This window comes from Crotalus tigris, unplaced genomic scaffold, assembly GCF_016545835.1.
Source record: "Crotalus tigris isolate CLP2741 ecotype Arizona unplaced genomic scaffold, ASM1654583v1 scf7180000018368.3068619, whole genome shotgun sequence".
NCBI lineage: Eukaryota > Metazoa > Chordata > Lepidosauria > Squamata > Viperidae > Crotalus > Crotalus tigris.
In genome coordinates, this window is record NW_024096968.1 from 913524 (window position 1) to 938791 (window position 25268).

The 25268-nt window shown below is 38.3% G+C and overlaps 1 protein-coding gene across 1 annotated transcript in view; it reads left to right on the forward strand.

Moving 5' to 3' along the window:
- The first annotated feature begins 5334 nt into the window (after positions 1 to 5334).
- LOC120311494 overlaps positions 5335 to 25268 on the forward strand; it is a 528108-nt gene continuing 508174 nt past the window's right edge. The window contains exon 1 of the mRNA XM_039351051.1: positions 5335 to 7458. Coding sequence (XP_039206985.1) covers positions 6708 to 7458 — 751 coding nt within the window. The 5' untranslated portion in view covers positions 5335 to 6707. The remainder of the gene's footprint in view (positions 7459 to 25268) is intronic.

Consider the following 25268-nt stretch of genomic DNA (forward strand, 5'->3'; position numbering starts at 1 on the left):
ATTATGAGAACTGGAAAATAGAAGCTGGATCCGGATTAAATCATTCAGAGAAGACACACTGAAATCAATGAGACTTCAGTTCACCATGATTTAAAAAGTCAGTTTAAATATGACTAAATGCAGATCTATTTCTCTTTATTTTCAGTCAGTGTGGCTATAGGATACATTCACCTGGAACAGGAATGAGTATGATTGAGATGCCAAAAGCAGTTAACAGTCACTATGAATAGCAAACAACCTTGTTTTCAGTTTTCCACTTTCTCTTTCTCTGTTGTGCATATATTTTTGTGCCTGTATGTGTGTGCTTCTGATGAACAAGAACACATCCTCTGCTGATTATATTATCTGACTTCTCCCTCTCACTCAATTTTCTTTCCCCCAACCCATTTCCTTCAGATACCATAGACCAGAGGTCCCCAACCTATGGGCTGTGGCCCACTACTGGGCCACGGCCTCTTGGCCACTGGGCTGTGTGAGTAGTTGGGCAGTGCATGTGCACATGTGCAGGTGCTCACTTCCCCTTGTGCCATGGTTGCCACTACTCTCACGTGGGTGGTGGCGTTGCCATGAACCTTGCGTGGGCAATGGTAGTGCCACAAGCGGGCTGCGGTGTGAACCTCACGTAGGGGCAGCAGTGCAATCGTTGCACTGGTGGTAGCATTTCTGTGAGCCTGACGGTGGCAGCACAAGCCTCACACAGGCACCAGCATCACTGAGAGCCTCACGTGCATGCTCACAGCCCTGTTTGCATGGTGCGCATGCTTGCAGCCACATTCATGTTTGCTCATGCATGTGTAAGGCTCTTGCCCTTCCCTTTCCCACTGGGTTGCCAACCCCTACCTTAGACCACAAATCCTATCATTCTGGCTAGGACTGTTGGGTATAGTCAAAATTGCTCCACACTGTTCAATATCACCTTCCCTTCTCAGATTTGTTTTTCTTTTCAAATTGCATCTTATATATTTGCGTTTTAAGGACAACATGAAATATTTATTCATTTATTAAATTTATTTGAAATGTGTTAATCTCTGCAGAACTTATTCAGCCGCTGATCTTGGGTTGTTTGGAAACATAAGAAATTTATTATTTAAAATCATGATACTAAAAAAAACAAAGAGCACACTTCTTGGTTTTGGAAACAAGCAATCCAGAGTATCATTTCTTTTGTTGTTGTTTTTATTGTATCTTGAAGAACTAGTCCATTCCCTTAGTCTTGGTGACAAAATTGTTATCTCTGCACAAATATGCAGATACAACTATGAAGAGGTAGCCTTATCCTTCCTTCCTCTGTTTCCCTCGGGTTTCTACTGCTTTTCCAATGTTTGGGATTGGGTCTTGTCAGAATTTGGACCTGAAGCATGCCAAGTGATTATTTGGCTAGCGTGAGTTAAAATGTGAGTAGCAATAAGGGGCAAAAGAACATTTTAAAGTTGCCTGGCAACTATAGATATAAAGTCCTCATGTCAATTTTTGTAGGTCAAAAATTGATAGATTATGAAGAAGACTTGTATAACAATTCAGCTTCTTGGAACAGTAGGAGAATCTGACAGAAAACTGCTCAGTGAATCCCACACACACAGGGCTGACATCTGGTGCAAATATTTTGCTTGTCTTCAGGGCATTTTGACTCTCTGTGCATCTTAATTCAGTTTGTGTTCTTAAAACGTCCTCAGTTATAGCAGACTGAACCTTGTAAAAGCAGGGGGTATTAAAGACATTATTTAGAGAAATAAGGTTGCTGTAATTATTTCCCATAACTCTAAAAGTTCACATATCCTAGCTTCAGTTTACAAGGGAAATAATTTATGATGGCCAAAATTTAAAAAGTCAGAGAAGAACATGGTTTTAAAATGATGAAGCCAATAAGTGAGATAGCTAGCTAACTATGAAAGCAATGGGAGCACACTTATGCATTGCATGTGATAGGCAGGCACTCCTTTCATTCTGCCCATCTAGTATTGATTAGCTGTTTACTTTCATTAAGCAGTTGAGAAATATATTAAGAATTACTACTTAGCAAAAGGCTGCTTTGCCCCTTGGAAGTATACCTAGGTCTCTTGATAATAATATTTCCTAATCAAATTTTCAAAGAATTTGCAGGTTTCTTTGCAGCAAGTGATTTGAACCTTTACTTTCAACACAATTTGACATTTCTGAAATAAACTACTATTCAGCCGTAATGTTCTCTTAAATTTTAAGGCAGCCATAAAGAAAATCCACAAAGAACATGCTTTGAAGATAAAGACACTAATACTACAGGGAAGAGTTGGATTTTTATTATGCATTGCTTTTTTCAGTAGACTGATAAACTACTGTCTGTTTGTTATAGGATAACCACATTTTTACTGTTACATTTTTAATGTATCTTTTGCTCCTTACATGGAGTTAGAAGTGTCTGAGTGCATAAAAATGCATTCAACAGTGATCTAAAGCAAGAATTTTTCTGATGCATGATTTCTGCTGGCCATGACTGTTATTTTGTATATAATAATATTGAAGCCATAATCAGCTGAGGGATTAATTATCCCCTTTGTTTAGTCATCCTCTTTTCTTCAATCGATTCTTAAAATGGATTACTACTAATCCCACAACAAATATGACAAACCGGGAGCAGAGTTTTTAAACTTGCAACTGTAGTTGGCTTGGTTTTGTTTTACAGTAGGTTGATGGATGAATAAATGATTTAGTGGTACTGTAAAGGGATATAGCTTCACCTATTAAAATCTGCATATGCAGTGTTTCTTAAAAATGAGAGGGATTTTTATTGTTTTCAATTTGCAACCCTTATGCCAGCAATAACTAGAGAAAAAAGGAAGTTTTACAAATGAAAAGCAGTGGTATCTTTATGAATCTTCAAATCAGTTTTTGACTCCTGGCAATAGCCTGGACTAGCCCCTGCAGTTTTCTTGGCAAGGTTTTTTAGAAGACCTTGCCTACTTCCTAAGGCTGAGGGAGAGTGACTCGCCCAAGATAACCCATCTGGTTTCATGGGCTTAGAACTCATGATTTATAGCTTGGTATCTTAACCACTATACCAAACTACTTCTTGAAAAGCAGTGATAAAAATGTACATGACCTGGCAGAGGAAAAAAGCTAGAATAAGATTGAAAAAGATTGGGATTCTGATCTATATATGAGATCTAAAATAGAATACATCTAAATAGATAGAATATGTATTCTGAACATAAGACATTGTAACGATTTGAGATAAAGAAAAATTTGGTCATATAAAATCTAGAAATATGTTGAAATAAGAATATTATATTGTCATTAGATGGGTAAGATAGAGGGTAGAAGTTATATATAAGTGTGTATTTTAAATATTAGAGCAATTGGGATAAAGGAATTGTGTTTAATTAAAATTTGGAAAAATTAAATATTAAATGTAATCTGAACGTCTACAAATAATTAAGATTTGAATTTAAGATATTGTTATGAGTTGAGACAAAGGTTAATAAAACTTAAAAGTATAAATACTAATAAAAAAATTTACATGAATCTTCAATGCCAATAAAGTAGTGAACCCCTGAGAATCAAACATTAAATTGTATTAGTTTTTTAAATAATAGTATATGTTGGTTGCAGCCTGAAGCAAAACTGCAGGCTCAAAACACAGAAATTTGATACAGCAAGCAATGTCCTGCAGAGATCTATCTATCCATTACTCCATCCCTAAATATGCACATCCTAAATAATTCAATTTATTTTTTGAAGACATGTATATGGCTGCTGAACTCAAACACTGAGATTTTGGGCAGTTTACAATAAATGGAAAATAAGCAAAAGCAAATAAACAATTCAGTAAAAATGAAAACAAACCCATGGTGGGCAATCTGGAGCTTGCAATTGCTACCTTCTTCCAGATAGGAATGCTAACAACTGAGCTCTAGCATTAGAGGAGAAAATCAGATTTTTAAAAATGCCTTTCTACGGCCAATTGGAACAAAGGTATATTTAATCCAAATAATCAAAATAATTCAAGACCACATATTTCTCAAAGGTAATCGTTCATCATTGAAAAATTGTGTGTCTTTGGGGATTGTTTTAAAAGTATTCTTAATTTATATTTCCATTCTAGGGTGTTGATCTTTGGAATGAAAAAAAAAACAAGACAAGATAGTGCAATGTGCTGCTCTATGCTCTCATAACTCATTAATAGATAAAACAGGGTTTTTGTCTGATTAGAATAATAAAATTATTTGGAGAAAAATTCTACTTCTGGGATTTTTTCAACATCAATGGGTGGCCTCAAGCGCTGGGATTCCCTGGTATTCTCCCAATGAAGGATAATCCTAGACAAAGTAAGCCAGGTGCTGCCATCTGTTGAGAATAAATATAAAATCTTCTCCATAAACAACCTTCATAAGCCACTACTTATCTCCTGACTAAAGTGGGAGGAAACACATTAACTTGCATAACTGGAAATGCATTTTACATCCCACCTCCATGTTTACAAACATGTGCATGGTGTTAATGGACACATGATTTATGTTTGCACCTCAGCGTAGATAAAAGTGCACTACGTTGTGCTTCTATGAAGATCTTTGTACAAATTGTACATTGTTAGCATAAACATCTTCACATGCTACAAATTAGAAAACTGCAATTTATACAGTGTAACAAGCCAGACAAGAGAAGGGAAAGGGAGATGAAAGTCATGATTCTGAACTACTGTATAAGGGGACATATTTTTCCCTTTCATTACATGCATCAAATTTTTAGGTATACCATCAGACTGAGTTCATCATAATTTCATCAACTTTAATGGTTGATATTAGTGCAGGAGAAACCCAAATGCTAAACTTGATTGACAAATGCTTGTTACATCATTTGATGGTTTCAGCTGAAGTGAACCAATTATATCAAAAGTATTTGAAGAGAAAATAGTTTTAGGTAATCAGGAAAACATATAAATAAAGAATTACTAAATATCTTTGGCCCTGTGATCATTGAAGCTTAACTGTTTGGAGAAAGACATTCTAGTGAATTCATTCTGCATTCAAGATGAGTTGTTCATTGACATATCAAATTATATGGCTGCACAACTTTATGAGATACAGTCATCTTTGATAGGCACATTCAGAAATAAGTCCCCACTAAACTGGATGAAGCAAACTTTCAAATCAGGGTCACCAGGAGATACAGACCCCAGATAATTTGCATGGTACAGGTAGTCCTCAACTTACAACAGTTCATTTAGTGAATGTTCAAAGTTACAAAAGAACTGAAAAAAGTGACTTATAACCATTTTTCAACAACCCTTGCAGCATCCTATGGTCACATGATCAAAATTCAGATGCTTGGCAACTGGTTCATACTGATGACATATTTATGATCAACATTCAGATGCTTGGCAACTGGTTCATATTTATGACAGTTGCAGTGCTCCAGATCTTTTGTGACCTTCTGACAGGCAAAGTCGGTGGGGAACCCAGACTCACTTAACAACCATGTTAATAAACAACCACAGTGTGGCAAGATAGGTTGTAAAATGGGGCAAAACTTGCTTAACACATGTCTCACTTAGCCACAGAAATTTTGGGCTCAACTGCAGTCGTAAGCCGAGGATTACCTGTACTGAATGTTGAGGATCCAGCAACAGGCAAATGGGGTCCTGCTTAAGTTGCACAACAGCGAGTTGAAGGCAGCGGTGGGATTCAAATATGTGAACAACCGGTTCTCTGTGTGGATGCCGCTTCCGGAAATCCCTTCTAGGCCTGGGCAACAAAAAATTAGCTGCCAGTGGTGCGAACCAGCTGAATCCCACCACTGGTTGAAGGGCTAAGAGAACACTGAAGGTGGCACCCATGGCCCAGGAGACTGATAGGGAATACTTGAAGGAAGGGCTCCAGCCTATTAGTGAGGAGGACCACTCAATGAAGGGGTACATATACCGCATCTTCAGACACACCCCTATTGTAGCAAAGGAGAGGAGACTGTGTGTGTGTGTGTGTGTGTGTGTGTGTGTGTGTGTGTGTGTGTGTGTGTGTGTGTGTGTGTGTGTGTGTGTGTGTGAGAGAGAGAGAGAGAGAGAGAGAGAGAGAGAGAGAGAGAGAGAGAGTGTAGAACGTCCGCTCAGGTGAAGCAGGAGAAAAGTGCGCGGGCAAAACAAACCCACTCACGCATACACATCCCCGCCGCTCTTCCCGCCTCCCGGACCGACTGAGCAGCTGCTGGCAGAATGCGCGCCAAAGGGGGCGCCCACAGAGCTCGCGCCGAAGGTAAACAGAGCCGGGAAAAACACGCGGCTGCCGCCGCTACTGCTGTTGGCGGTGGCCCGCGCGTCTTCTCCGCTTGGCAAGTCCGCCGCCTCTCGGCTGCGTATCTCAGTCATCCGGCTTCAGGCGTTGCAGGAGCTCCCGCCGGCATGTAAGAGGATTGTTAACAGTTGGGCACTCTCCGAAGCTGCTTCCCAGCTCCCCCCTTCCCACCTCGCGAAGAGGTGGCGGTGAAAGCGAAGAGCCACCTGGGCTTACGGACTAAGCAGCCCCATCCTGCCTCAGGCGCTGCTTTCCCGCCTTCCTCTTCCTCCCTCCACAGCCATCAGCAGCAGCGGTACCAGCACCCTTCCCCCCTCCCTTCCGCAAGACCAGGCGGCGCGCAGGTGGCGGGAACGAAGCGCGGGGGGGTGTGAGGGGCTTCGCCGGTGGCAACTGCCGGGCTTGCTGAAAGCTGCCTACGAGCGCCCTGCTGTTCGCCCACCGACCATGTTCCTCCGTTGCTGCTGTAGTGGCGGCAGCCGCTCGCTGCTGCGTCTCCTATTTGTGCTGGGTGTTTCGGCCCTGGCCGGGGCGGCCGCGTCGTGCTCTTCTTCTTCGCCACTCAGCGAGGATTCGGTGCAGGGGCTGGTCCGGCTCGCTTCCGTGGTGATCGAGGGCAAGGTGCTGGCTCACAGCGTGGCCGAACTAACGGCTGGCCGGAAAGGAGAAGGAGGAGAAGAAGAAGAAACGACGTCGCTGGTGTCACCGCCGCTGTTGAGGCTGTCCGTGCAACCTGCCGCCGTTGCCGCCGCCACCACCACCACCACCACCACCACCATCATCACCGCTTTCACCTCCAGCTCCTCCTCCTCCTCTTCCTCGTCCTCCTCCTCAGGAACGATCCTCCCCTCTTCGCCGGCTCCCAGCCCCCCGCTCCCGCACCTCGGCAGCCCGAGCCTGGCGCCCGCCTCCGCCGTAGCTCGAGTGCGCGTGCACCAGGTGTGGCCGGCGAAAAGCGGCGGGCTGCGGAAGGACGCGCTGCTTTGGCTGCTGCTCGGAGAGCGGGGCTCCGCTTGCGGGAGCGCCTTGAAGGAAGAGAGTCGCTACATCTTCTTCATGGAGCCCCTGGGAGCTGCGAGCGGGAACAGCAGTGAGTCGTCGCCACCGCCGCTGCTCTTTCGAGCGTCTTCCCCGCCCCTGGAGACGGGCAGGAATCTGAAGAAGGAGGTCAGCAGGGCGCTGTGTACCCGGGGATGTGGTAAGTCAGTGGCGGCTGTTGGAAAGAGACGGGGGAAGGGGGGAGGGGGTTTTTTGGAGAAAATAAGAGGTGACTTGGCTGGCCCAGATCACACAAGGGAGGTGGGAGGTGAATGAAGAAGAAAAAGGAAATTTAAAAAAAAGGGGGGGGGGTGTTAAAGTCTGAGGCCAGTTCCTTATTTTCTCCCCTCCCCTCTTTCACGCTCCCTGGGTTTTCTGGACGATTTGGGCGAGATGCTGGTTCGTCGTGGTTTTAAACGATTTTCAAGTGGATTTCCGTATGGCTGATTTTTCCAGAAGTTGAGTGGCAAGGGTGGGGAAAGTTTGTGAAAGCTCTCTGAGCAACAAGCAAGGCTTACGTCTTCATCTTTGGGGCTTTTGGAGATGGTGAGAAAGAACGCGGTCTTTCTTTCCTTGCCGTAGATAACTAGTTGGCTAAGTCTTTCATGCCCTCTGGAGAAGAGAAACTGCGAGGGGAAGGAAAGGGGGTCCTTTTTGCCCCATCCGAAGGGCTTCAGGTGTACATTTTTCTCCTTTGGAAAAAGAAAAAAAAACAAAAAAGCATTTTGAAAGCAGGCCAGATTTGTTAGGTTTGGATGTTTGTAGGTTGATCATTGTTTGTCTTGGTATGATTTTGCTAACTTTAGCGTGGTTGACAATTTCAGCCTCTGGTAAATTTTGCTTTATGCTGTGGTTGTAGAAAGTACTTTTCTGGCTAGTATTTGACATGTGACATTGTGTAGATATTTTTGCTGGATCCTTGACAGGGCCCAGTCATTATGTGAGAGCTACCTTAATGTCATTTGCTTACATCGACATGAACAAAATAAACCGTATTAACCAATTTCTCATATAATGATTCTGTTATTTCAGTGGCTGCAAAATGCTCAGTCTCTTCCTACTCCTTTTCTAAATGCATCAGCATCTTGTAAGTGATTGTGAAATGCTTTAAGTTGATTGTTTGTCAGTGGATGCCTAGTCATGTTTTATAACACCTGAAACTTAGTCTTGTCAGTACTACGGTATTTTATGTTTGCATTGTAGCCCGAATATATGTGTGGATAAAGGGCAGAAGGATAGAAGCACAGGTGCTGAAGAGTGATAATTCTCAGTCAAATTCAGAAATGTCTGTCTTTTTCATTTGATGTAATTTCTTACAGATTCATATTGGTCTGAACTGGCATGTTCTTTCAGTATTATTTATTTGATTAATTAATTTGTAATAATTTGGGCTTTTAATAGCAAAGGAATGGCAAATTGTCTCAGAATTACTGCAGAGGGGAACTGTCCACATTAAGCGGTGCTGATGTTGAGTAAATGACTGGGGATTCCCTAGTACTGCAGGATAGATGTCACTGTAAAACAAGGGAAATACTGTGTGGAGACCTGACATATTGGCTGATATAAAAGCTGAACATTTCTCTGGAGGAGACTGTTTTTCTCTGGTGGTGCAGAGGGAAAGGGGAATGCTTTTTCTATCCCCTGTAATAATATGATACATACATGATTTGGTCAGCTACAAAAGAAGAACTTGGCATTAACATCACATGAAATAAGCACATAAAAGGAATTTCTGGAATATCAGAATATTATTTTGTCAATTCTTAATTATTGTTAGATATCTCATGAGATTGTTATTTAAAGATTCAATTTCTTCTGTGTTTAATTAACTTCTTTGGGGGCATTCTATACCAGATATCTTAAAATACAGTGTAAAGCACAGTCCTTTAGGTACCATTAATTTGCCATCATACTTACAGTACTTTGGGGGGGGGGTTGATATAACTATGCATACACATACACACACCATATACACATATACATTTTCTCTGTCTCTATCTCTCTAGAAAGTAGTTATGGAATCCTGTTAAAAATAATAAAAGAGAAAACTCAAAAAGAAATAGAAAACAATAGGCACACTTAAGTTAAACATAATGTGTACATCTAATACACATTATACACTTTTACAACATTATTACTGATTCTCAGGGAATGTGGATGTACAGTACACTTCATCTGAAGAGCTTAATCTTTATAATTTATGTCTCAGTGTTTGTTCACTGTTTCAATGTCTGCTAGTGGTACAGTAAGAAACGGAATGTGTATGTATTGTCAGTGCTATTTAGGTTTATACAAGACTTTTGCCTTAACTATATTGAAGTTACCTATTCCTAAAAATAAAGAGGAGAGGAACATAACTCAGTAATCTACCTAACTAGAGGATTCTGTACCATTTCTTTCATCAATAACGAACTAAATTTTTCCAGCTTTTAGTAACTGCATTCTTAAAATAAAATCTGTTGACCTCTCAATGCTCCAGACATTGCAGTATAGCCCCAAATATTCATAAAGATGGTGTAAAACATATTTTATAACAATGTTAAGTAAATAAGGCATGACGTAAACATATGCTATTATCTGGTTCCAGATTCATCTGCTCAATTAAGATGTCATGTCAAATCATGGTTTTATAAAGTTGATGTACTGCTTTGTATGATGGCTAAATTGACAAACGATGGCTTTTGACATTGATTATATACCCAGAATTAGAAGCTATATTTTCTATGCAGAAATTTTGTAAGCAATGGCTGAAATCCTTTGACCTGTTTTTTTTTAAAAAGCAAATTATGTTATTGCTTATATTACATGCAAACCAGACCTATATTTGAAGTAGTTGGGCAGTGCTGTCTAGATAGATAAAATAGCAGGGGCCATTCATGCTGCCTATAAAGCAACCTATGCCTAGATATAAAGTGCTCAGTAAATAAAATGTGGAAAGCAAACAAGTCAAAACGTGGCTCCATTTGTACTTTAGAAAACTCAGTTTAGACTCTAAGCCATGGTCAGCTTGGGTATCAGAATTCAGCCATTATATGATCAGCTAGTTCAGATTAGGATGCATTCAGCCTGTACTTAAACTGCAATTTATTTCAAAGGCTTAGCATCTCTGCCTTGTTATACAGGCCAATAAACTTGTGAAGTTTTATCAAAAGATAAAAACAATACCTTTTGGTCATTTTTAGAGGGTGAATTTTTATATCTTGAAAATGAATTTTTGATTTGACAGGTAGTCCTTGACTTACAACCATCATTTAGTGATCATTTGAAGTTACAACAGCACTGGAAAAAACTGGTTTATGATGGGGTTTTCATACTTGTGACTGTTGCAGCATCCCTATGGTCAGATGATCAAAATTTGGCAATTGACATGTATTTATGACAGTTGCACTGTTCCAGGGTCATGTGATCACTATTTGTAACTTTAAGCCTTCCCGGCTGGCTTCAGATAAGCACAGTTAATGGAAAAGGCCAGATTTGCTTAGCAGCTAAAGTGCTTCACTTAACAACTGTGGCAAAAGAAGATTGTAAAACTCACTTAACAACTGCCTTTGCTTAGCAATATAAATTTTGGGCTCAATTGTGGTTTTAAGTCAAGGTCTACATTCTTAGGGAAGAAGTCTTGTTAATCTCCCATACATGCAAAAGTGCAAAATAATGCTAAATATAAGCCTCTGTGATGATTCCTTATAAAAATGAGGGTATAGATTATTCATTCTGTATTTTATAAAAAAAATAAGTAGTGTATAGATGAAGGCAGGGAGATAACCTCTTCTACATGGTTTGGTAAAACTCAGATATGCTTTCAGATGAAAAGGATGTCAGAAAACATCTGCTCATTGTTTGACAGTCAACCTAATTCTATACTGCTGAAATAATTAAGTGCAAGCATTCCTCTTTTGTGTACTTCCAGCATTGTTTATAGACAGAGTGCTTTGGTGATGACGCCAGTTAACGTGCAATTTCCATGCAGTTTCCATACTTAACTGGCATACTGACGGGCAGCAGCAATTCATGTAGCTTGCTAATGGAAAAGGCCAGCTGCCACCAATGGCAATCAACAGGAGGAAAACGGGAATCCCCTCTTTTACTGTAATGATTGCAGAAGCGGTGATTAATTCAGTAGCTTTGCGAATACGTAATTTCTGATTGGATTGCTGGCTTTATTGGTATAATATCTAGGCTCCTAGTCCCATCACTATCAAGATATTTGCCCAATGCTGATCAAGGTGCATCTTTGTCACCTTCCCAAAAGTGCTGGTAAGAATGAGTATTTTATCTCTTATGTTCATTAATGCTGCCGTTCATTGAGATAATGCTGGCCAATGCTGATCAGCACTCTGGAAGATGATGCAAGAATCATAATAAGAAAAATAGAATAAAATGTTCAATTCTGAAATATTCCGCTTTAGATTATATGCAAGTGGATGTTTCTACAGGTATGCAAATGGTCCCTGAATATTTATCCATATAATAAGCTCGTTGTTTCTATTAAATTAGATAAAACATATTTAAACCTCTTTTTATGTATTATTTCAATGCATACTTAGTAGTTTTATTTGTTTATTTTTAATATAAAAGAGAATGCAAACATATGTCTATTCATCTGCAATCTGAGATACAGCTGAGAAGGAGTATTTAGTCTGCTTATGGATCAGTGGTTACTGAAGGTGGATATATCTAATTATTTTATATGTATCTTAATTATGTGTTTAATATAGAAATGCATTTGCTGAATAATTATTATGGATTATTCTTGTTCCTATATAAATCTAAATTCCACTGTATTTATTTTGTTTGTTTTTTCAAGGATGTGACATTGCAAAGCAGTTGATATAATCTGGCCCAGGATCTGTATTACTGGACTTTAAATAGGCTAAAACAGAGGTTCCCAACTGAGGGTATGAGACTATATTCCAGGGGGTGCGAAAACGTGGATTTTCAAAATTATAATGTATATGCATAATTTGTTGCTGTTATTTCAAACTTTTGTAAATATATATCAGAAGCTTTCTAGGGGTGCAGGGTATAGAAAAGGTTGGGAGCCGCTGGGCTAAAACATGTTAATCTGCTGCTTTCTTCAGTCCATATAAGACAGTTTTGAGTCTAATGAAAACTAAAGTTAGCATGTTCCCTTTATACTGCATATCTTGTTCTTATCAAGAAATGAACTAGCTTAGAGAAAGTGATTAATAGGAACTATTAATTTTGTGTTCAGATATTTCAAGCATTCTCAGCAAGGTTTCCTTGTGCCTGTTGATCTATTATATCAAGGCATCTGGTCATTTGCTTTTCATTTTAATGTGTGCAGACCATATGCAGCTGTTTATATAAAATATTGCTACAAATTGCATCAACCTGATACATTTTCAAAGCCTCATTATCTAATTGCCATTGTTATGTACGATTATGCAAAATTAACTTGCTAAAATATTCTGCTTGTGCTTAATTGTATTTATCATTAAATATATAAGTAGGTTTCTTAAAATTTACTTAGTAGATTTTAAATCTCATAAATATAAATTATTCTATCTATTAAAATACCCATTCTATTTTCCTACCATCATCTTGTCTCATTTGTATGGATGGAACTAAATACAGTCATATGGGAAAACCTTTTTAAATACAATCAATATAAAAATGCATTTGAAAAACTAAATGAATAGTTGGCTTCTGGTTTACTTACACTAGGGAGTATAATTTTATCTCTATGTGCTAAGTTAGAATAATTATTAATGGAAATGACATATATATCCTTGTATACATAGGAGGTAGATATGGTTCTCTGGAGGTTTGAAGTTAACAAAATAATCTTTCTTTCTTTCTTTCTTTCTTTCTTTCTTTCTTTCTTTCTTTCTTTCTTTCTTTCTTTCTTTCTTTCTTTCTCTCTCCTGGATATTATAAGCTCTACTAGCCTATTAATGTTTCTGGATAATATAAAAGCAAGAATATAGATGACTGAAGGTTTATTTAATTGATCAATAAGGCCAAATTCTGATAAGTGGTAGAAATTATGTATTTTGGTTATGTTGTCTCTGATGTGTGTTGTTTTCTAATTGTAAATTATCTTCAATATGACAAAAAGGAGGTTATGTTTAAAATTTTGTAGTGGAAATTCTGATTAGTAATCAACTAAAAATTCTGTGCTCAGTCTTGTTTATCAATCATATGTTACTTTTCATTGCTTAGCACTGGTAAATAATAGAATACATCGTAGCTGTTTGTCACATTAATTGGGTAAAATATTACAAAGTCATGGGGATACAAAATCTTTCCTGAGAAGTTAATAATTTTATTTCATTTGGGATAGCTCTATGTTTCTGATTGGTTGATCAAGCCAAGATATATCATGGAAGGTTCACATTATATTTCTTCTTAATTTAGAATATAACTTCAGAGAGTTGAATAGTGGAATGGCCCCCTATTTAAAAAGATATTTCCTTACATTACAAGGAGCAGATTGCTCCTGAGCTTAATCAATTGCAGTTTTCTAAGTACATAGGTCTGTAGTGAGGTGATTCTCTGATGGATATATTATAAAAAGGTGGGGACAGCATGCTCTGCAGTTTTTCATTTCTGAATAGTGGAATTCTGACAATATTATTTGAGTACATCTGAAGCCTGGAACATGCACGATAGATAGGTTACTTATGTAACAGAAATGTCAGAATGCCAATATACTGATAGACAGTATATCACGCAAGTATTGCTAATGTAAATATAACTGCAGATGAGATGCATGGTGTGAATGCTATGCTATAAGCCCTGAAAAAATTCATAGAGATTAGTAAATCTATTTTTCAAAATAAAAGTATCCAAGTATTATTTTACATATTTACTATATTATTTTATTATTCATAATGGTAGGAATACACCATTGGAATTTTTGGCCTTTTAAAAACAATCCTGGTAGGATTTTCAGCTGTGATTTTCCATCCTATATTGGTAATTCTTAGGTAGAAATTGAACAATGAATCTGACCCCTGCTATTTTGCCAACATTAATTATAAGTATGGAATAATAGTACTTTAAGGTTTATTAGAAAATAGCTCCAAAGGAATAGAGCTTAAAGCTATTTTTCACTTAATGGCTTAATGTAGCCCTTATTTAAAGGTGACTTGTAATGAGCATAATTATCTGACTGGGATTGCAAATGTTTATTGTCTGTTGACAGATATGCATCTCATTTTATGCTTGTGCAATGTTCTAAAACTAAAAATTTGTATTTGTGCCAAAGTTAGAAAGGCAATAAAAAGCCCCAATTGCAATATTCCATTATTATTTTATCATCACAAAAATGAATCATAGGTTGAACTGATGTCTCAAAACACTTAAAATGACTTATTTACACATCCCAAATCAGTAATATATGATTTTTAAAAAATAACCCCTCTAGAGAAGAAGCAGTATATTAAATCAGTGCTTCCTGGACTTTAAAAAATTAATACCGGTATATGTTTTTGAATGAGTTGTATCGGTATTCATTGTTCGGCCTTAACTATGCATAGTTTTATAAAGTGGTAAAAGTCCATAGTATTTTATCTTGATAAATTGTTCAGATTATTATTGACAGTTCTTAAAGCAGACTGTCTTGATGCTGTGATTGAAGCTCCATGTAGCAATAGCTATTCAACTTTTCTAAGGCTTGTATTAAAATAGAACTGCTTCTGGTGTTAAGAGAGAGAGAAAAAGACAAAAAAAAGTGCATGCACAAACATATTCTCCAAAGATGATAAATCATTCTTAAACAACTTTCCAGAATAGGTAACAAGAGTATAAATTTCTTGTCAGTGGGAAGTAGCAGGCTAGGACAGGAAAGATCCAGATTGAGTGCTAATGAACTCTAGAAAGAATTTAATAATGCCTTGAGAGAAACATTTTGTTTTGAGAGTCTTTTTCCCCTAAACTTCAGGGGAAAAAATTAGATGAAAAATGTCTGATACTATCTGCCTAAAATCAATTCATTGCAGTCTTGTTTCAGCTATATTTTGATTGTATAGAAAACAATATACTGCTATGTTAGGAATCGATAGCATGAGTGCTACCCTCATGTTGATTCTACTGGATCTTTCATGACTTTTAGCATTAAGCAAAATATTGTCCACAGGTTCTGCCGTTGGTATCTTTCACCAAGGTGTTATGTTAGCTTTAGTTTTGGAAGATCCAGCATCAGAAATGATGTTGGCTCATGGTATTCCTCAGAATTTTATTCTGAACCCATGCTGCCCCTGAATATTTCTTTGACATTGCTGAATTTGGACCACTGTATCACCACTGTGGATGACTCAGCCTTATTCCAGAATGCCTTCTAAGACTGCACCTGTGCCTGGAGATAGTAAATGGCTAAATCTAAAGGTTAGGGATGCTCAGCTAAACTGAGCCAGAACCTATCACTTAGTTCAGTGGTTCTCAACCTTTTTAATACCGCGACCCCCCAACCAGTCGTAAGTCGAGGACTACTCAACCGGTCGTAAGTCGAGGACTACTCAACCGGTGCAGCACCGTTTGCAGAATGGGACTTTTGGCGGGCTCAGCAGGGCAGAGACAGCCTGGACAATTCCTATTGGCTTTTGAAAGCCAATAGAATTAGACTCTATTCAAGAGAGTCGATTCTATTGGCTTTCAAAAGCCAATAGAATAAAAGGGAGTAGCACAGCTAAGGAAAAGGGGGAAAAAATGGCGGACTGCGTTGTTTGGCGACCCCCGTGAAATGGTCGTTCGACCCCAAATGGGGTCCTGACCCACAGGTTGAGAACCACTGACTTAGTTGTTGTTGGTGCTGGAAGATGTATATCTGACTAGCAATCATCAAATCTGCATTATTTCAACCTGCTGAGAAATTGTTTTGGAGGGGTGTTTAAAAACTACACTTTGGCAGGAACCTGGGTTGTTAGAAGGGTGTTTGGGGAACATGTGACTTGCTTTGCATCCAGGCAGAGTTGAAAAGGTGGTGAAGACTTTTAAAACCTGAATGGTTTTAGATTAGGAAATCTAATGAGTTGTTTTTTTTTCTTTTAAGATTCTCTATCTCTTTAGATTATTTTCTCAGGCCCTCTTATTAGTTTCAGGAACCCCAAAGACATGCTTGGTTTGTGCTACAGAGAGCACTTTCATAATGGCTATACTTAAGCTCTTGCAAAATGTCAAGTCTTTAGCAGTTGCTCACAACCATGAAGAGTAGATTCTCACAGGGTCTTATTTTACTAGATTTATTGCAAGGAAAAAAAGGACCAGCTTGCAAAATTCTGGGAACTGAATGTATGATGTATTTATTCAGCATTCCATATATCATTAGGATATGGATCCTTTGAGCCTCTTGCTGACCATCTTTTAAAACAGTAGGAAAGTTGCTGCTTGCTTCATGTGGGAGGAATATATAAATCAGGGTTTCTCAGCTGGATGGGGAATTCTGGGACTTGAAGTCCACACATTTTAAGTTGTCAAGGTTGAGAAACATGATATAAACTACAAAATATGTGTAACATTTTTATCCATGACAATTTTGAAGTTGGTAAAGAACTTCCATCTTTATTTATTATGCAGTAGTAATCTAACAATTGAACATTATAATTTCTTGATTATTAACACTGCTATTTTTGAAAGTTTAGTGATTTATTTTTAAAATTCTAAGTATACTTTTAATTGTTATATTTATTACATACCTCAAGCTTCAAAATGGAATCTAGAAAGACAGGAAACTAACTGCAGAAAAAGACTCAGTGGTCCATCAAGTCTGTCTTTAAGTTTGTTTAATATTTAACTTGTTTTTTTAAATAAAAATATTTATTTTCAAACAAGCATACACAAAATAAAAATTCACAACATGCAAAAAAAGAAAAACTGACAATTAAAAACAAAAAGAAAGAATCTGAAATTAAATATATATATTTAAAGTTCATCTGATTTTATAAAACCTTAAAAGAGAAACCAAGCTTTAAATGTTTACCAACAAATAACTTTGGAACAAATAACTTTGTTCCAAAGAGGGAGATAATATTTTCTGATTTTTAAAAATATATAATTATCTGGAAAACAGTTAAATCACACATCTTTGGAAGGGACCTTGGAGGTCATCTAGTCCAACTCCTTGCTGAGGCAGGAAACCCTATACTATTTCTGACAAATGGCTGTCCAGTCTCTTCTTAAAAACTTCCAGTGTTGGAGCATTCACCACTTCTGGAGGCAGGTTGTTCCACTGGTTAATTGTTTTAACTGTCAGGAAATTTCTCCCGAGTTCTAGGTTGCTTCTCTCCTTGGTTAGTTTCCATCTGTTGCTTCTTGTCCTGCCTTCCGATGCTTTGGGGAATAGCTTGACTCCCTCTTCTTTGTGGCAGCCCCTGAGATATTGGAACACTGCTATCATGTTATGCCTAGTCCTTCTCTTTATTAAACTCGACTTATGACCACAATTGAGCCCAAAATGTCTGTTGCTCAAACAGTTATTAAGTGAATTTTGCCCCATTTTATTTCTTGCTACAACTGTTAAGTGAATCACTGCAGTTGTTAAATTAGTGACCCAGTTGTCAAGTGAATCTGGCTTCCGCATCAACTTTGCTTGTCAGAAGGTCACAAAAAGTGATCACATGACCTTGAAACACTGCAACCGTCATAAATATGAGTCACTTGTCAAGCGTCTGAAATTTGGTCAGGTGACTATGGGGATGTTGCAATGCTCATAAGTGTGAAAAATGGTTGCAAGTCCTTTTTCCCAGTGCCTTTGTAACTTCAAACGGTCACTAATTGAACTGCTGTAAGTCAAGGATTACCTGTATTATTTCAAAAGAGTACAAAGATGAACATATAAAATAAAGTGCCCTCAAATTTCTTGCAATGCCAACATAAATTCCAAATGGTGTTCACTAGAGGACAAATGTTTAATTCTTCTGTGCCTGTCTCTTTTCTGCTGAAAATCCAAAGCAGCAAGTATTTTAGAAACCATTTACAACAGCGGACTGTAAATAACCGGATTTTTAAAATCACATATAGGATTCAGAGTTACATTGGTATTTGTCACTAAATGTTTAAGAGTTAAGCAGTTTGCAGCAGGAGATTTTCAATATGTTTTATCAACGTTTTTTTTTTTTAGAGAGGAACAATAAGATGACTTCCAAACAAGACACAGTAACAAGACACAAACAATTTGTTCAAATATTATGGAGTTCTTTTCTTTATAATGTAAATCTCCAAATGTCACCATTTATTTTCAGGGATATTACAGAGAAGAAGTGAGTTTTACTCCTCTGTTTTTTGTATGGGAGGGTTTATTAGGCAAAAATATAGATTTATTTTAAAAATGAAAATGTGGAATTTCTGCTAATTTTTATCCACTATGCCTATAGATTTTTTTTACCATGCCTATAGATTCCAGATATGGGTCTTTTTTCTAGACATCTTAATCCTAGGTTTTTCTACATATGTCTTAGTTCTTTATCTGGTATGTCTATTTCTGTATCTATGATTTATGCCCTATTTCCCTATTCATATATGCTATTATTTATTATTTTTATATCTGTGTCTTGTTACTTAATTCTATATCTGTCCTATTTTTCAGATTTTACAATGATTTGTTTTCTAACTTTCATCTACAGTATGTGATCTATCTGATATTTTTATATTACTGGGTGTTCCAGTCTAGACAACTTTACTTTCTCTGGTTTCACAAGGAACGAAAGCCTTGGTACCTTACAGCAGGGGTCCCCAACCTATGGGCCATGGCCCACTACCGGAGTGTGGCTTAGTAGCCACTGGGTTTCAGGACAAGCTGGCCAGTGCGTGCACTCACCCCCACTTGCACTAGCACCCATGGACCCATTTGCGTATGCATGTGGGACTAGTGGTGGCAGCTAGTGCCTGCATCAATGGTACTGCGGGCGCTAGTAACACGGATGTTAAGTTAATCAGGCTTCCTCAGTGACTTTGGTTGTCAGATGGTCTCAAAAGGTGATCACATGATCTTGGGACACAGTAGCGGTCATAAATATGAGCCAGTTTCCAAGCATTTAATTTTGATCATGGAAAGGTCATAACTGTGAAAAATGGTCATAAGTCACTTTTTTCAGGGCCATTGTAACTTTGAACGGTGACTAAATGAAGTGCCGTAAGTCGAGAACTACTTGTACTGATTTCTGACTAATTGTCAGAAATGCCTCAGTGCTGCTTCTATTCCCTCTTCCAACTCCCTCTCTTTTTCATTTTGCTAAGTCTAATCTTGTGTAAATCATGAAAAACCTTTTCATTAGTTAGAGAAGCCTGCAGGTTGCCAAAGAGCACCCATGGGCCCAGCTTATGTAGATATATCACACCTTGAAAACAAATGTGGAGGATTTCAATCAACATTCTTTGGATTCAGTTCTGAAATTCAAAGTTATGTCTGGAAACAAGTAGGTTAAAATTCCTTCTGAAACATTCAAATTCATAAAAAAGGGTAATTTCCTTATTCAAACAGTATTTCTCAGTATAGTATAGTATAGTATAGTATAGTATAGTATAGTATAGTATAGTATAGTATAGTATAGTATAGTATAATAGTTATGCACCTTAAATGGATGAATATAAACATAGCATTTCTCATTATTAATTTGCTACAAACATGTGTTTGCATACCATGAATTATTGTAACCCTTCACATCATTGGTAAATGAACAATACCTTGGCATTTATTTGTACTTATTCACCTGGAAACAATTCTTATTTGTCACAGATGAGTATATTTTTTATTATTTACATGCATGCTCATAGCTTATAGGAGAACTTATAGGAGAACTAAAGCTAACAATTCCTCTGAGAAGAATTGAGAAAAAGGCAGTCCTTTAGAATTGCTGCATATTTATTGGGAATGTTGTGACAAAACTTTATATTTATTTTGTGCAACCTCTGTAGGGATCTTATGAGTTATCATTTTTTTAAATTTTGTGAATGGCTGCAGTATTCATTATGTTAACTCAAATTCACATGTATTGAAAATGATACATCATAAGCATTAATTTTTGGTATGATTCACCTGCTAGCATCAAAAAAGTTTGGTGTTGATTGCACTAGTTACTGATGCATTTCCAAGTCCATCTAAAATATTGCTTTGATTTTTAAAATAATTATATATTTGAAGGAATCTCTGTATGCTTACGAGCATGCTTCTTAGTTTTGGTCATCACCAGAAATTTTGCTCAGTAGCACATTCATGAAGACCATAAGAGTTAACATTAGAGATCGGATTTTCCTGAAAACAGTACTTCCCTGTGGCGTTTCCTTTGAAGAAACATGCAGTATAAACAATACCTGATCCATTTCTTGTATTTCAGCAGATTTGAAAACATAATATTTTTTTTTCCTTTGGCTTTTAACTGCTAACTTTTTGCTTTTATGTTATTTTTGACACATTGAAAAGGTTAGTGTTTTGAAAAGCAGAAAAGGAGTCTGTTACATAAACACATGAGTAAATCATCATGCACTGTAAATCAAAAGTATTCTTCAGAATATGAAGCCACACAAATACATTATATATTGTATATAGTACTGGGCCGTGGTTTTCGGCTATGTTCTATTTCAACAAGTGAAGCACTCCTTTGAAGGTAAATTTTTAAAGCAATGAATGCGTGTCCCTTTCTTCCAAGTAAGGTAAAGGGGACCTGTAGAACAAGTGGCATCTAAGCAATGCCTACTTTCTTGTCATGCGATCTCTCCAGTTAAGCAGGATGTTCTCATACAGTGGCAATTTTCTGAGAAAGAGATAAATAAGAGTTTCTAAAATCTCACAGCATTTGCCCAGAAGAACTCAGAAATGTAATAAGGACCAACTTACGGAAAAGCAGAGAGAAAATACGATGATGGTTGTTGAAACATGTTGACTGTTGCAGAGGAGTACACAGATAGCCTTGAAGAAAAAAAAAATCAAAACCAAAACCATAACTTTAGCCTGGGAAGGAAGAGGAGGTGAGAAATAAGTTCAAATCTGTTGATATCATATTAACATTTTAAAGGACTGTTTGATATAAGAGTGGCAGAAGGAAAATTTAATGTGATGTGCACTCATATCCTAGAGGAAGATTTATGAAGACTCTGCTGCCAGCCTGAAGAATTTGCCAACTGTGCCTAAATAATAACCTGCTTAACTCAAAAAAGAGGGAATGGAAAAGTAGGAATTGCTTTGCTTCTACATGTTAAAAGCAGAACTTTCACTTTCCAGGCAGGACAGTAGTTTAGATTCCCTAAAAGAATGGGTCATAAATCCAAGCTGCATTTCACTGCTATAAAGGGAAGCAAGAGTAGGATTTGTCACTCTGCTTGTTTATCTGGACTTACTGAAAATGGCATCATTAGTCTTCTACACTTGAACGTGAAATTAAGAAGCTCTTGTATGAAGGAAGAGGGGAAAAAATCATCAGAAGGTTTTGTGCTGAAGTGTTTGCTTGTAGCTGAGAGCCCAAAGTGGTTGTGGCAGGAAGAATGCTTAATTTTACCTCCTGTGACTGGCGCCTTTGGCACATCTAATAACTGCCAACAAGCACTGGAAGATGTTTTGGTGTACACACATAAGAGCCACTTTTTTATCCTGGAAAGCCAGATGGAGCTGTACAAAGCTTCCCATCAAGGGAAATCAGATCATCTCATTTTGATAAAGAGGAGGATCATATTGTCTCTGTGATAGAAAATTCCATGTGAAGTATAATCCAAATCCCTTGTATATCCTGGGTAGACTAAAACCTCCGTTTATTGGAACCTCAGTACAATGGACTTTGCATGTAATGGGCCAAATCTGCTTAGAATTTATTGCACTTGTGTAATGATACAATTACATAAATAGGACAAGTATTTGCATCAATTTGCATCATGACGTGACACAATAAATGGCACAAGTAATCATTTGCATCATTTACAGAGTGATATCATCACATGTATACAGTGCATTCAGAAAGTATTTTTAAAATTTGGTTTTCACTTTTTCATTATGGGGTACTGAGCGTAGATTAATGAGAGAGAGAAAAATGAATTTCAACAACTGTAGAATCAGGCTGCAAGCATAACAGAATTGAGGAAAGTGAAAGGGAGACTGAATACTTTCAGAATGCACTGTATATTGCTGTGATGACCTGCTCTGTCACTTGGGAATAATAAGCATCCCTCCTTCCCTCCCCATTTGCTAATTTGAAGTTTCAGTTGTATTTTTATTTATTATTTTTCTATTGCTCTTCTTTCTCCATAGATTTGCAAGCCTGCTTTCAAATAATGGGACAGAAGGAATTGATAGCATTAATAGAAATTCTTAAACTGTTTATCAACAATTGTTAAATTGTTTATTAACATGTGCAAAATTGTCTTTCCATCCAGTCATGCTCTTCAAATCAAAGATAACTTTCATTCTGACAATCAGGCTTGCTAAGTAATAGACCTGAATCCAGTTACAATTCATTTAGCTTTTTCAGATCTCTTTTATAATGGGGGGGGGGGGGTTTTAAACAAAAAATAATAGAACTATAGTTCGAATATATATTACACCTTGGATTTTACTAAATATCTGAAAGAATAAATATAAGGAATTATGACATTGACAGTGTTTCTTACATTGCTGCGAAACATCTCTTTTTAAAATAATGTAGTGCTACGGCAGACAGAATATAGAATTTGCTCACTAAGAAAACCATTTCAAGCATCTATCTGAAACCCCAGTTGTTTTTCAAGTTCAACATCAAACTGCACATTCGATTTTAGGAAGATACCGTGTTTGTAAGTGTGCTGAGCCCAGGCTGTCCTGATATATCACTCCTTTTCTTCCTGCCACCCCAGTCACCCCATGCCCTCTGATGCTACAGTTCTGCTAATTTCCTTCATCACACCTGCTCCATTTTGGCTGAGCTATCAAGTACACCTGCTTCTGCCTTCTTCCCCTGAATGCAAGTTGGTAGCTCTTGCAGAGACTATGAGAGAAAAACACTCTGGAAGTTGGCCACTACCAAGGGATGTTCCTGTACCTGTGTTGGTTTAAGAGCTTACAGTTCAGCCTTTGGAAGAGAAAAGTACAAAGATGTGTATTTGTGTGAGAGAAAATAGTTCTATTTATTTATATCAGCGGTTCTCAACCTGTGGGTCGCGACCCCATTTGGGGTTGAACAACCATTTCACGGGGATCGCCAAACAACGCAGTCCGCCATTTTTCCCCCTTTTCCTTAGCTGTGCTACTCCCTCTTATTCTATTGGCTTTTGAAAGCCAATAGAATAGACTCTATTCAAGAGACTCTATTCTATTGGCGTTCGAAAGCCAATAGAATCTATTGGCATTCCAAAGCCAATAGAATCTATTGGCTTTTGAAAGCCAATAGAATAGACTCTCTTGAATAGAGTCTAATTCTATTGGCTTTCAAAAGCCAATAGGAATTGTCCAGGCTGTCTCTGCCCTGCTGAGCCCGCCAAAAGTCCCAGTCTGCAAACGGTGCTGCAGGTTGTCTGCAGCTAAGGCGAGGTTTCTGGACGTTTCCACCCCTCCCTGCTGAGCAACTACTAAATGTAAGTAAAAGAGGGCCAGGGGTGGGAGGTGGGAGGCCGGCGGGCTCAGGGAGGGTTGCTGGCGCGTGTGGGCCCAGCGGGTGCCTTATCTTCCTTGGGCTGGGCCAGCCGAGCCGAGGTGGTTTCTGGGCGACGGCCCGCGTGCAGCCGTAGGAGAGGAGGTGGAGCGTGCGTGCCTCCTCTTGCCCCGCCCGCAGGGAAATACAGGTAGTCCTCAACTTACGACCACATGGTTGGGGTTGCGGCATTAGGAAGGTTGAAAACCACTGATTTAGATCGAATATAAAGGGAGAGATGCACTGTAACATTTTTGCTCAGAGAGCTAAGTGTAATTTTTGCTAGTATTGGCATTATCCTAAATGTCACATTGAAAGACTTCATTAATTCAGAAAGGTCAAAAAAAAAGATGACCATCTTGTGCTTTGCATCCCACGTCAGTGTGATGTTGATATTAACAGCAAGAGAAAAGGTGTGCTTCAAAATTTTGCGAGACAACAGAAAGCAGCCCGATGGTATCAGAAAAAGGCATAAATATCAACACTAACTGGAATGACAGGCAACATTAATCTTTATTGTTACAGGAATCTTTGTAAAGTTGTATTAAGTTGTAAGAAAATTAGCTCTCATTATTATCTTTCTTTCTTCTGTCAAATTCTCTTTTCATCCTTTCTTAGGATGTTTTAACTTTGTAGCTGCAGCCTAACTGATATCTGCCACCTCACTGCCCAGATCTGGTTCCTGTCTCCAATCTCTTAGGCCTAAGAATTGCCAATGGGATAGTTCAGGGCTATGAAGGAGGTTACTGATGACAAGCCAAACAATAGTACACTAGGCCAGTGATGGCGAACCTTTTAGAGACCGAGTGCCCAAACTGCAACCCAAAACCCATTTATGTATCACCGGGTGCTGGGTGGGCATGGCCCATTGGGTGGGTGTGGCCCATTGGGTGGGTGTGGCCCATTGGGTGGGTGTGGCTGCAGTGGTAATGGCAGACTGGGTGGAGTAAAAAGTTCAATCAATCAATTCCAACTTTGCGAGATCTTTTTTTTCCTGCGAAAAGTTGAAATTGATTGATTTATTGAACTTTTTTTTTTGCACACGGCGGCAGAGGCCTAAAGCAAAAAGGTTTTATAAAACCCAGCTGAAGGCCTAGGACTGGGCGACAGCGCGCGTGCCCACAGAGAAGGCTCTGCATGCCAGCTGTGGCACACGTGCCATAGGTTCGCCACCACGGGACTAGGCATTGGCCTATCCAGTATGTTGCCTGCCATGCCTGGAGCAGAAGAGTCAGATGGGAGGGTAGACATTATTTGAGAGCATGAATGAACAGGCACAACTGGATAGATTCAGTTGACATGAAGATGTTTGTCTGTTTGGACTTTTGAAAATCTTTTGATCAAGTCTGTCACCGAAGACTTCAAGTAATCTTGGTAGATGTGAATTAAGGGGACAGGCTGTCTTGTGGATAGGTAACTG